Here is an 11,391-nt window from a genome sequence, read left to right as displayed (position 1 = left end):
CCAACTGGGAAGAAATTCAAGTTTAATCCTGCACCAAATAAGTCAGCAATGTCAGAACTCTTCTCTCTCTCTGAATCCTCTATCTCCTTCTAGTACACCCAGAGGAATAAAGATGCAGAAGGTGGGGGGAGAACCCCAGAAGGAACTGACTACATCTGCTTTCTCCATTAGGTCCCCTGAGCCAACACAGGGAAGAGGGAAGCATTAAGTAATTTGAATATGAGATAGTGTTGAAAATTGACTGAACCCACCTGGTTACACCCAGGGTGACTAGAACACATGACATGTGTCCAGTATGATGCTAAGGAGACAGGCATTCAGTAGAGTGTGATAGGAGACAGCTGTTGGAGGAAGAGAAAGTCATTTCCTCTTGAATCCGAACAAATCCTAGACTGTTCAGTAAATACCATGCTATCGGAGCATTGTGTTGCATAGTTCTTTGGTTGTCTGTCTTAACACTGTGGAAGATGGCTGCCCCTAGGTGGCTTTCATTAAGAAGAACCCTGAGAATTCAATCTTCTTTACAGGATGACTAGCATGGTTACTATTCTAACTCTTTGCTTCTAATAACTTGACCCACAATAATCTGCTGTGATTTTAAAGTAAGCTGTTAATTGTCTTATTTGCAAGCCAGTTTCTGTTATTTGTGACAAATTTTGATAGGAACTTCCCAATGGGAGTGATAGATTGTCTTTTGATTTTTTAGTAAATGAAGACTTTGAAAAAGTAAACAAATTGGTATTTTAGATTTTAACATCTCTAACAAGTTAAGTTTTTATTTTTTTAAGAGGAGACCCATTACACACAAGCATGCATTATAAAGCAATAAAACTAAAAGAAGCTTGCTATGGGATGGATCATTGAAAACCATCTCAGCAACAGAGGGAGTGGGCATGGGCTTAGCAGTTGCTGTCGTAGATGATCCTGCACTTCAGGAGCTTGAGATAGTTGTCAATCTTATGTGAATCCCTGCGTAGGCAGTGGAGAAGGTTATAAAAAGCAAAAAGGCGAGAGTCTTCATCAGCCATCTGCAAGGCTGGAAGTCCTGACCAGACAGAGTAGACCTCATTTTCTCTGATTCCGGGATGAACCTAATTAGAGAAAAGACAGGGACTTAGTGTTTATATTGTTAATATTTATACATCCTCATTCTTCCTGATTGTTGAATCGAGATTTGGGAAAGAGATAAGGACGTAAAATGTTAAGCCAAAAGCAAAACGATTTTTGTGAATTTGTGAATCTAAAAAATAGAAGCAGAAGGCATGTATAAGTTTTCTGAATGTATGCCATCACAGATGATGAAGTCTGTTTTTGTAGGAGTGGATAGATGGAGAACCAGGAAGCTGCTATTTGAATATAGACAGATGTGGATTGTACCAAGGGACATCAAAGAAGCTAGCTTGGTTCTCTCCGTTGAGGAACTATTTCACGTCCTGAATCTTGTCCCTGTGTGTCATTTGTACTTCATTCCTCCTGACAGTTCACCATTCATCAGCTTCCTGCTTGGAGCTGAATTTACTTCCCATATATTGTATGTACTAAAGACTGTAGAAATGAGAATTCTAAGAACCTTAGAGTTCTAGAGGTGACCGTGACTGGGAGGATCTTTTGAAGATCTCCCAGTCTTTTGAGGATCTTTTGAAGTCTTTTGAGGATCTGTTGAAGTAGTCAGGAGACTTTCATTCCATGCAGGACAGGAACCCCCTCCAAATTTCTATGAGGAAATTTTTTTGAGGTCCCTGGGGTAGGAGGTGCTGATAAAAGCACCTATTAGAAGGGGATGCTGGCAGCAGCCCCTCAGTGGTGAAGGCTTTGTGGTAGAGGTGGGGGCAAATCTGTGATAACCAAGAAAGGCCAAACAGCATGAGAGAAAGAGGGCCCTATATTTTCCCACTCAGCCCTGGAGGACTTGGAGGCTGAGTTACCATCTTGGCAACTTGCAGGGATGTCAGCTCGTCTGGAAAGCTGCTAGGTACAAATCTGGAATAATTGTAGACACTGTTCTGCTGGCTGAACTTTTTCCTACAGAGTGAGAATAGTTTTTAAATCTGAGATTCCCTACTGGAATTTAAGGAGTGTTTGTATATGAGTGTGTGTGTGTGTGTGTGTGAGAGAGAGAGAGACAGAGAGAAAATGCACACACATGTGTATTGGTTGTCTTGCTTTAGGTTTTTATATTTTATTTTTGGTGTTAGAGCCTTAAAAAGAAAATTTACTGTGCAAGGGACAATGATATGAGCAATAATACATAAATGATAGGAGAAAAACAGAAAATGAAGTATTATAGAACAAACTAGCAACCTCAGAAAGCAGGATTATAGTAATAAAGAAAATAACTCGAAAATCAAGGTTTTTATTTCATATGTTCAAATGTTAAAAGTGCTTTGTGTCTGTATTAGGTACGTTCTTCTACCATGAAAATGATAAAAAATGACACATGATAACATGTACTTAGTGCATGAAAAGAGCAATGTAAAATTGCTTCTGTTATTATTCCTATAATCATGGATTTTTCTTTAGATGAAACATTATTTCTGAGAACTTCAGAAAGCTATTTAGATGTTATCTCCCTAATGTTGACATTAACCCCATCTGAATGGAGACATACATTGTAAAATACTAATGCAATTTAAATATGACCAATTATTTGGGGAGATTAAATGCAGTGACAGGAGTTCTGATTTTGGAGCCCTAAGCAAATCAAAATTTAGTATGAAACAACTTTCCACAAATTACAAAATACAGAACATTCCAAAAATGATATACCTCCTTCATTTGTGACCCCCTAAAATCTAGTGATTGTGGACCCATCTCCTCCCCCCGCCCGGAATCAATGCAATCTGTGTGCATTGATGCTATGGCCTCATCTTTTCAATCTCCTCTCCTCCCTGACAAGTCTGTGTCAGGAGTGGGGTATGGATGGATCTGATAATTGATTTTCTCCTTTCTTCCTTCCTACTCTTATCCTATAGCAAGGGGAGAAAAGGGAAAGAATCTGACCAGAATTTCAAGAGCAGATGTCCTGGGATACTTAGGAGAAAACGTTTTTCTTACAGACTCTATTCTTTGGTTCTCCCTGTGGAATATTTAACTACCTGTCCCCATAAAGGGGCAAGTCTTTGGTGGATTTGTGTACCGTGTGCGGGAAAGCTGTAGCTGTTAAATATCACAGTAAAATTCTAAGGTTCATTGAACCCAGAATGTATCACTGTGAATGACTAGGCTCTTTCTTTGTTCAACACAGCTTAGCGTATAGAATGTCTGAATTTCCTTCTTGCAATGTGAGATATTTCCCCCCACGGAGGTTCCCTGTTTCATTAATGAGAAAAATGAAAAAGCCCCGAGAGGCTGCTCACCTGGCCAACTATCTTCTCCATGCCCTCCAGAAGGCGTTTGTTTTGTTCCTCAATCTCTATAGCTCTGGAGAGGATAGCATCCGGGGCTTCTTGCATGCCACGCACTTCCGTGACTAGATGATACAGAGGGTCGTTCCAGGAGCGCAGCACTCTGAGTACCAGGTTCAGAAGGTCCTCATGCTAAGAAACCACATAGCACAAGTGCATTCATATGAGCCAAACACATAGTTACATGTGGTAACTCAGAAAGCCTGAGCTAAAATACTTCTTCATTATTCCTATGTGTATTTAAAATTTTTTGTAGGTGATAGAAATTGTAGAAATGCAAAATTTAAGCTAGGGAATCTACATTTAGCTAAAATAAAAACACCTGGCTTAGTGCAATAACTAACTTTTCTAGTGAGAATTCTAATTGATACCATGAAGAATTTTGTTTTCTCTTTGAAATTCTGTCCTCTGTCCATGCAGTGAGATTTTTTTATTTGATTACTTTGCTTGTCCCTGGAGAGAAACTAAAGTTTTGCAGGAACTCAGTAGGTGTCTACAGTACTTGACTCAGGCAAGACAGATTCCAGCAGTGTCAATGGCAAGGGGCCCAAATAATTTTTACCCAAGAGTTTATGCATATTAATAAATTCAATTGCTCATTCATATAGTCATTTGTGATTTGCAGTTTAGCATGGTACTCACAAACGTGTTTTCCCCAACCTATGCAATCCTTCGCCCCATCTGCAAGCACAACAGTCTGTACTCTATTGGCCCATGCAGGTGAATACAATGGAACAATGTTATATTTAATGACAGCATCAGTGGAGTTCACAGTGTTTTAGCCACCCTGTTTACACTTACTACCAGGATTGTATGTGAGACTCCAAGTAGCTGATTACCGCTGATTTGAAAGGCTTGCCATGTGGATGTCTGTGAACCAGTCCAGTGGTGATGAAAACGAGGAGTAGCAGAGAAATGAATGAACTCTGCAATGGAAACATGTACTAGGATGTGAAGGAAAGCTGTAGAGAGGTTCAGGCTATGGAGTGAATGTCAGTGTAGTTTTGCTGGGAGCATTATAACAAAACGATTTAGAGTGAAGGCTTTGAATTGGATGGAGCCCAGATTCACTGCTTACTAGCCATGTGACTGCTGCACATTCCGTAACTTCTCTGAGTCTCAGTTTCTTTATCTCAGCGAGCATCATATAGTATCTTGTGTTGTAGGATTTGGGGGAGGATTAAGGATGGTAATGCACATAAAGTGTTTTATGCAGTTGGTAATACTCTGGCAATATAATACAGATCAAGTATCCCTAATCGGAATATCCCAAGTCCAAAATGCTTCAATGAGCATTTCTTTTGAATGTCATGTCAGTGCTCAAAAATTTCAAATTTGGGCTATTTTGGATTTTACATTAAAAATACTCAATCTGTAGCTCTCAATAAATGTTATTTCCTTTTCCTCCTCAACTTTCTTTTCTTATTATTACCATAGTTATAATAACTATTATGAATAAGCATAGCAAACAGAATGCTGGTGCCATTAATAACACTGTAAACAAAAATCACTTTGTACCTGGGGTGGGGGTGGGGGAATATATGTAGAAAAGGTTTATTTTAAATTAGGTTAAGACTGGGGTTATGGCAGCAGAGAATCAGAAGGGAGAGATTATAACAATAAAAGATTGGAGTTGGGATACATAATTGAGGCGTGATACATAGACTTGATACATAGGCTTGATGTACAGACTTGATACATAGACTTCATTGTCATCAGAACAGAGGCAATAGTGGCAGTGGTGAAAAGCAAAATGTAGTGTTTTACAGAGCCAGTCTTAGGGGCCTGACTTTTGGTTAAGAAGTAGGTGATGGCAGAGAAATCAGTGAAGCATGAAGAAGTAGGTACCAGAGAAATGGAAGGAGAACACAGGAGAGCCTGGAAAGTCCAGAGCAGATGGCACAAATAGCGGGGGGTCAGCAACACCAAACGTTACTGGAGCAGGAGTCACTAGTCACATATAATGAAGAAAACTGCATTTGCTTTTCTTACATACCCATGACGCCTGTTTATCCATGGAAGTCCAGTTCAGTTCAAACTTTCATATAGTGTAATATATACAATCCCAGGTGCAAGACATTGGTTAAAATAATCATCTGCACAGTTTATGGATCTCCTATTGAGTTTGACTACAATTTTTACTTAGCATTTGTTTCTTATGTAATTTTTCTTTGCTTGTTCTTCCTTTTTCTCTGCATTTGCAATTACCATTAGCTATGACAACACCACTGATAACCAAGAGCATGATAATAACTGTATACTGCCTCAATTGTTTTTGTGAAAAACCCAGATAGAAGACTCACATGGATCTGTTGGGCTTGCTCTTTGTCTTCAGGGGTAGAGAGGGAAGAAGTGTGGCAGCTGTTGATGGCCTTGGTAATGAACCCCCGACCCTGGGCATACCGTTTATCCTGGAAATGATGAAGCAAATTCAATTAGTTGGGGTTGTTTGTGCAACGAATAAAGGAATCCATTGCCAGAATATTAATACCTTTGGCAGATATGTATTTTTAAAAATTAGAGCTAAAAAATTGGAAATTAAGAAAATAGCCCCTTTGCCTATTTTCCTTTCCATTAGTTCTATAAACTCACTTAAAAAAAAAATTTAACTTTTCTAAGTCTCCAACTTTTCCTTTCTTTATGATTCCCTTGTTTACTTTCATTCTTCACACAAGTTAATATTTGGAAAGCAAACACTAAAAATAGCCAAAATATGAAACATGAAATGTTTTGTTCAGTATCATCTTTCTCCAGTATTTGAGCCAAATGCCACAGTGCATATGTAGTTAATCTCTTGTTTACTGTTGGTCCAAACTGACATGCTTCTATTAATATGCATTATAACTTTTCTTTGCATAATCTCTGAGTCTACTCACTTCTACCTTACCGAGTTCATCATAGATAGGGGATACAATTCTTTTTGATTGTGAAAAAAATAAGTCAGAAACACAAGGCACAAAATTTGAGGAAATATGAATCAATGAACTGAGGAGAAAATCAGACAAAAGATTAGGTAACACATTGACAGAGGAAAAAAACTAATCTTCAGGGAAAGTTAGAAAACATTAAAGGAATTACTAGGAAGATATGGAAGATGAAAGAGGGCCAGTCAAAAATGGAGGACGAAGGGGGAACCAGTGAGTGAAAGGAATTCTGTTAATGTATATTTATTACAAACATTGAGCCACACTCTCTATGGAGGCCCTTCCATTCACTGAAGTGCTAATCTAGTACCTGTTCTTTGACTGACCTAGAAGAGTTCACATATGACTTTCAAAATATCTTAATCAGAAAAAGAGTACCTACTTCCGATTATAAACCAGCCCCTTACTGTAATGATAAATCTGTATGCTAGAAATATTTGGAAAATAATTCATTGCATTTGGGGGTTCAGAAAAGCTGTTATTATTTTTTCTCCCCCCCCCAACATGAATTTAGCTTAGTTTAACTGTTTAATTCACTCAGTTTATTGCAATGCAATTTGCCTTTCTTTCATTTCTTTTTTTTTTCTTGGCTTGGCCAGGTTTGTACTGCCACCTCCAGCATATGGGGCCAGCGCCCTACCCCTCTGAGCCACAGGCACTGCCCTGCAGTTTGCCTTTTTAGGATCTCTGTGGTGTGCTGAGTGAAGAATGCCTGCAAAGTCTGACCTCTACATGCAAGAAGAGGAAATCAACCTTCTTCCTTTCAGCCCTACCAAAAAGTCCTTTATGTCTGTGTCTAAATTTTGTTTTGTTTAGTTTTTAAATAATAAAGTAAATTAAGGAAAAATCTAAAAACATTACATTCTTTGAGAATCTTTGAGATTTCACAAAACGATCTCTTTATGCTCATTCTGCATTTGATGAGCTGATGCCTTCTTTTACCTATTAAGGTGCAAGTATTTAAAATTTGGCTCAGGAGGTTTTCTCCTTTAAAGTGTAGGCTAGCCCACTGATTTGTGAAAAGGTGTCTGCAGGACAAGAAGCAAGAAGTGTGGTACTCACAAATTCGTTGAACATCTCTGAGGACAGGTTATGGATGTAGTGGGACAGGATGACAGCGCGGTCAAACAGGTCTCGAAGGGACACCTGGCAGTTGGCAGCCCCACCAGGACAGATGGGCAGGGAGGCCACACTCTTGCACAGGAGAAGGTTTGACAGCAGTATCAGAAGCAGCAGCAGAAGGGACCCTCCTGAAACAAGAACACCAGCCACTCTGGAGATGATCTGTTCTGCTGAGGTTATCAAAAGTAACCCCGCAGGGGAAGTCTTATCTCTCTCCACTGCCCTCAGCGGTGTAACGTGGTAGTGTAACAGTGGGGGTGGGGGGTGAAGAATCAACACCTTCCACTGTGTAAATTTAGATCTATAATTATATTTGCACAGATACATAGGTTGAGAAGTGGGTTACTGCCTGTATTTCTGCGTGGCTCCCAGATAGTGCTTCTGTACTTTGCAAACATTTGGAGCTAAAATTAATTCTGAGCCAAGGTGTTTAGGTCATTCTCTTAAGGTAGTTGTACGTCCTGGGAGTTTCTGCACATTTTTCAGGTGTCAAGCTCTTCAGGATTTTGTAATTTTTTAACTCAGTGTCTGATATTTACACTTTAGACAATGAGATGATAGGAACAACACAGTTGATCTGTTTGATTTATCTTTATGCCTGATAAGAATAGACACATGATTGCTTGATTGCTAATACTAAGTGGGAAGAGAAATCTAACATAAAAACGATGCTTAGCTTGGATCCGCTAACTCATCGTGATAATACTGTGCATTTGTTCGACACTTTGCCAAAAGCTTAATTCCGCCACCCAAATTTAGCTTCATAATAACTGGACTTAGTAATTATCATCAAATTATATTGATGAAATAAATGGCTTAGGAAGGTTAGGTGATTTTCCCCAACTCACATTATTAGCAGGGGAGAAAGGCAGGATGCCAGAACCCATCTACCCTTGTCATATCACACACCTGTGGGCTCTTAGTTTGCATCTGTGCGGCAGGGTCACATCAGTGGCCGTGACAGCTCAGTGTTTGCAGAACTGGTTGCCATCACTTGTAAAGAGCAATACTTTGCCTTTGACTACATGATAACAGAGGCCCTAGGAAGCTTGATTTTGATCCTCTTTTCCTGCTCTGACTAAAATACTCTAAAAATCTTCAACAATGATCAGAGACAGTGTTGTCAGCAATTGGCTATCTTAGCAGGTAGATAGATGCAGACCTATAACATCACTAATTTCTACTTTGAAAAGGAAAGAAACAAGATGCAGCTATCAAATTAAATTCAGTTTTTAACTTCAGTCACACTACTCTAAACGGATCTGTGGTGTAAAGATGTGTTAATCAGAAAACTAAGTTCCACAGAACCTTGGATAAATACAATTGGACATATTCAAGATACAACTAGACAGTTGCTGAAGATTAATTTGTGAAAAAATACTTAAACCTTAACACCTGAAAATACCTAACAAAATTTAGAGTTGCAAGTAAGTAAACCCTTTAGCTGAAAAATAAAAAATGTTAATGCAGTAAGATAATTCCTATTACAGACAAAACATGATGCTTCTAAATCTTTATTTTATGCATGTTATATTCATATCATGTAGCCAAATGGATAGTTTATCTACATGCATAAATAAAATGTCCTTGGCAGACAGAAAAATAGGAAGAGCGGCTTTAGGAAATTCGTAGCTGGATGAATGTTCTTTAACTCTGAGTACATTTATCTGCACATTTATCATCTGAGGAATGTTCACAGTCCATGGTGAGATAAAATAGACAAATGTTTTTGTTCTGTGTTTCGTAAAACAAATTTTATGGTTGTTACTAATTTATTTTTCTTGCAAATGTCAACCAAGAGAGTAAAGGTGATTAGTTATTAGCAGTCAGCCTATTTTTCCTTTTGAAATGTCAATTGCCTTGAACCAAATTGACAAAGTGGTGGAAGAGACAGTTCTGTTATCACTGCCTATCTTACAGCTTCAGATTGAAAGTTTCATCAGGTTGATTCAGATTGATCAATCCATGTAAGAGGCTTGGGAAACAGGAAATGTTAGTTTCTGCCTTCTGGAGTTGGACAAACTGAATTTATAGATTCTTCTGGTCTTATTCTAGTTCAAAGTTTCTCAATCTGGGCATTATTGGCCTTTTGATCTGGATCAGCAGTTCTCATCCTGTGGGTCATGACCCAGAGGAATTGTATTAAAGGGCTGCAGCATTAGGAAGGTTGAGAACCACTGATCTGGATAATTCTGTGTTCTGGGGACTATCCTGTGATTGTAGGATGTTTAGCAGCATCCTGCCCTCTACCCATTTGATACCAGGAGCACATTCTTGTCTCCCCTGACTCAATTATTATAAGATAATCCAAAAAGTCTCCAGCCACTGCCCTTCATCTCAAGGAGAACCAGGATTCCCCCCCCTGAGAACCACTGTTCTGTCCTTTTGTGCCCTTGTTTTACTTTTTCTAGAGCAATGATTAGATAGTGCTTCTAAATTCTGTAAACCAGAAACCTCTTGTTATTTGCTAAAATTTCACATTAATCCCCTCTAGGAGTGTTGGGGAAGCCAAAGACTTGGTGAGTTGTGGCACATACCTTTCAGCGGCGATCCTTTGCTGCCCATGGTGGTGACCATTGCAGGAAACACACTTCACCACGGGAGATCTGGAAGTCCTGCAGCTTTCTGGTTCCCAGATGCTGGCTTTATAAACCTTTGACATCTTTATGAATATATTGAATTGGGCATTCTCTTCTTTTCCTGGTTATCTATTTTCGTCATTGAGATTACTCCCATAATTTCAAACATTAAATGGTATTTTATTTCTTATTCATGTTCAGGAAGACATACTGGCGAGAAATGAACATTCTAGCAAGGATTTTGATTAATTAGACCAAAAGGAAATGAGAAAAATGATGAAGGTGAGACCTGGAGACTAAGTTGTGTTAGAGGATCTGTAAAACCGCAAAAGTCATTGACTTTAAAGTTTACCTTTATTTCTCTGTAGATTCCTAAATATATAGCATTGTATTTCACTTAGATAACAGTACCATGTATTATCAATTATCACATTTCTTAGTCAAGATTGCTAGGTAAATATTTCAAAATTTACACACTAAATGGCAGGAAGTATAGAATAAAGAATGGGAAAACTAAGATTTTCAGTTCCCTGTTACATTCTCATTAAATTTCTCTCATTTTGTTTTTTTCACTTGTATACATTCTGTTTTGTCCTTTAAAAAATGGCATAGCTGTATGGTACTTTGTTTTATAATGTGCATTTTCATCTGTTTATTTCTTTTGATTTTGACATGTATGTAAAAGTATATTATAAACTGCAGTTTATAAATTAAGAAACAATGGCTTGGTGAGACAATATAAAGGATAAGAAAGAGGTAATTCTTCTGTTGTTGAGTTAGATTCAGGAGGGAGTATTACTCCAAGGGGAATCAGAAGAGAAGTGAGGGACGCTAAGGCATGAATCCTCTGACAAAGATGGCGGTGCACCCAGGTCTAAGACAAATGAGATACCACTTCTGATTTAATAGAGTTTATTTTGGGAAAGCAATATAGTAGTTTTTGAAGGCAAACACGCACATACACACATGCACACACACACACACTCACACTCATCCTGGTCCACACAATGTGATAAACCAAAATTCCAGCCAATCATTTCTACTCCTCTCAAGGACATGAGTGAGTAAATTTTATTAACATGATGATTCTACCTTCTCTGACCTTGAGCCACTCTGCGAGTAGGGTGACAGAAATTCATCTTTTATGGGCTCAACAGTTCCATTTGCCTTTTGGAGATCTCCTCAATAAAATAATTATAATGAATAATAACTAAGTTGTTGACAACTTTCTTAATTTTTAGGTCCATGCATCTAAAGCAGCCTGTGACCTTTACTTTCTAATTACTGTCTTACTTTACTTATTAACAGATAAAGTAATTTAAAAAATATTCTCTCAATGGCATTTACTTTTTCCATGGTTGC

The 11,391-nt window shown here is 38.3% G+C and overlaps 1 protein-coding gene across 1 annotated transcript; it reads right to left on the bottom strand.

Annotated features, from left to right (window-relative positions):
• Positions 1-741: 741 nt before the first annotated feature.
• On the bottom strand, positions 742-10,533 carry PRL (prolactin). Its single transcript, XM_053602611.1, has 5 exons — positions 9,988-10,533; positions 7,391-7,575; positions 5,708-5,815; positions 3,357-3,536; positions 742-1,091 (listed from the first exon to the last, which is right to left on the bottom strand). Exons 1-5 carry the CDS (start codon positions 10,025-10,027, stop codon positions 900-902), a joined length of 705 nt encoding a protein of 234 aa, XP_053458586.1. The 5' UTR covers positions 10,028-10,533; the 3' UTR covers positions 742-899.
• Between the last annotated feature and the right edge of the window lie 858 nt (positions 10,534-11,391).

Source organism: Nycticebus coucang, chromosome 9 (genome assembly GCF_027406575.1).
Source record: "Nycticebus coucang isolate mNycCou1 chromosome 9, mNycCou1.pri, whole genome shotgun sequence".
NCBI lineage: Eukaryota > Metazoa > Chordata > Mammalia > Primates > Lorisidae > Nycticebus > Nycticebus coucang.
Note: the sequence above shows the minus strand (reverse complement) of the source record. Positions and strands in the feature narration are given on the sequence as shown.

Excerpts from the sequence above, each read along its gene's own strand:
- PRL (XM_053602611.1), bottom strand. The coding sequence starts at position 10,027 with ATGGTCACCACCATGGGCAGCAAAGGATCGCCGCTGAAAG. Across the intron at positions 5,816-7,390 it reads CAGAGATGTTCAACGAATTT|GATAAACGGTATGCCCAGGG; the intron begins GTGAGTACCACA and ends CATCATTTCCAG. Across the intron at positions 1,092-3,356 it reads TGGAGAAGATAGTTGGCCAG|GTTCATCCCGGAATCAGAGA; the intron begins GTGAGCAGCCTC and ends TTCTCTAATTAG.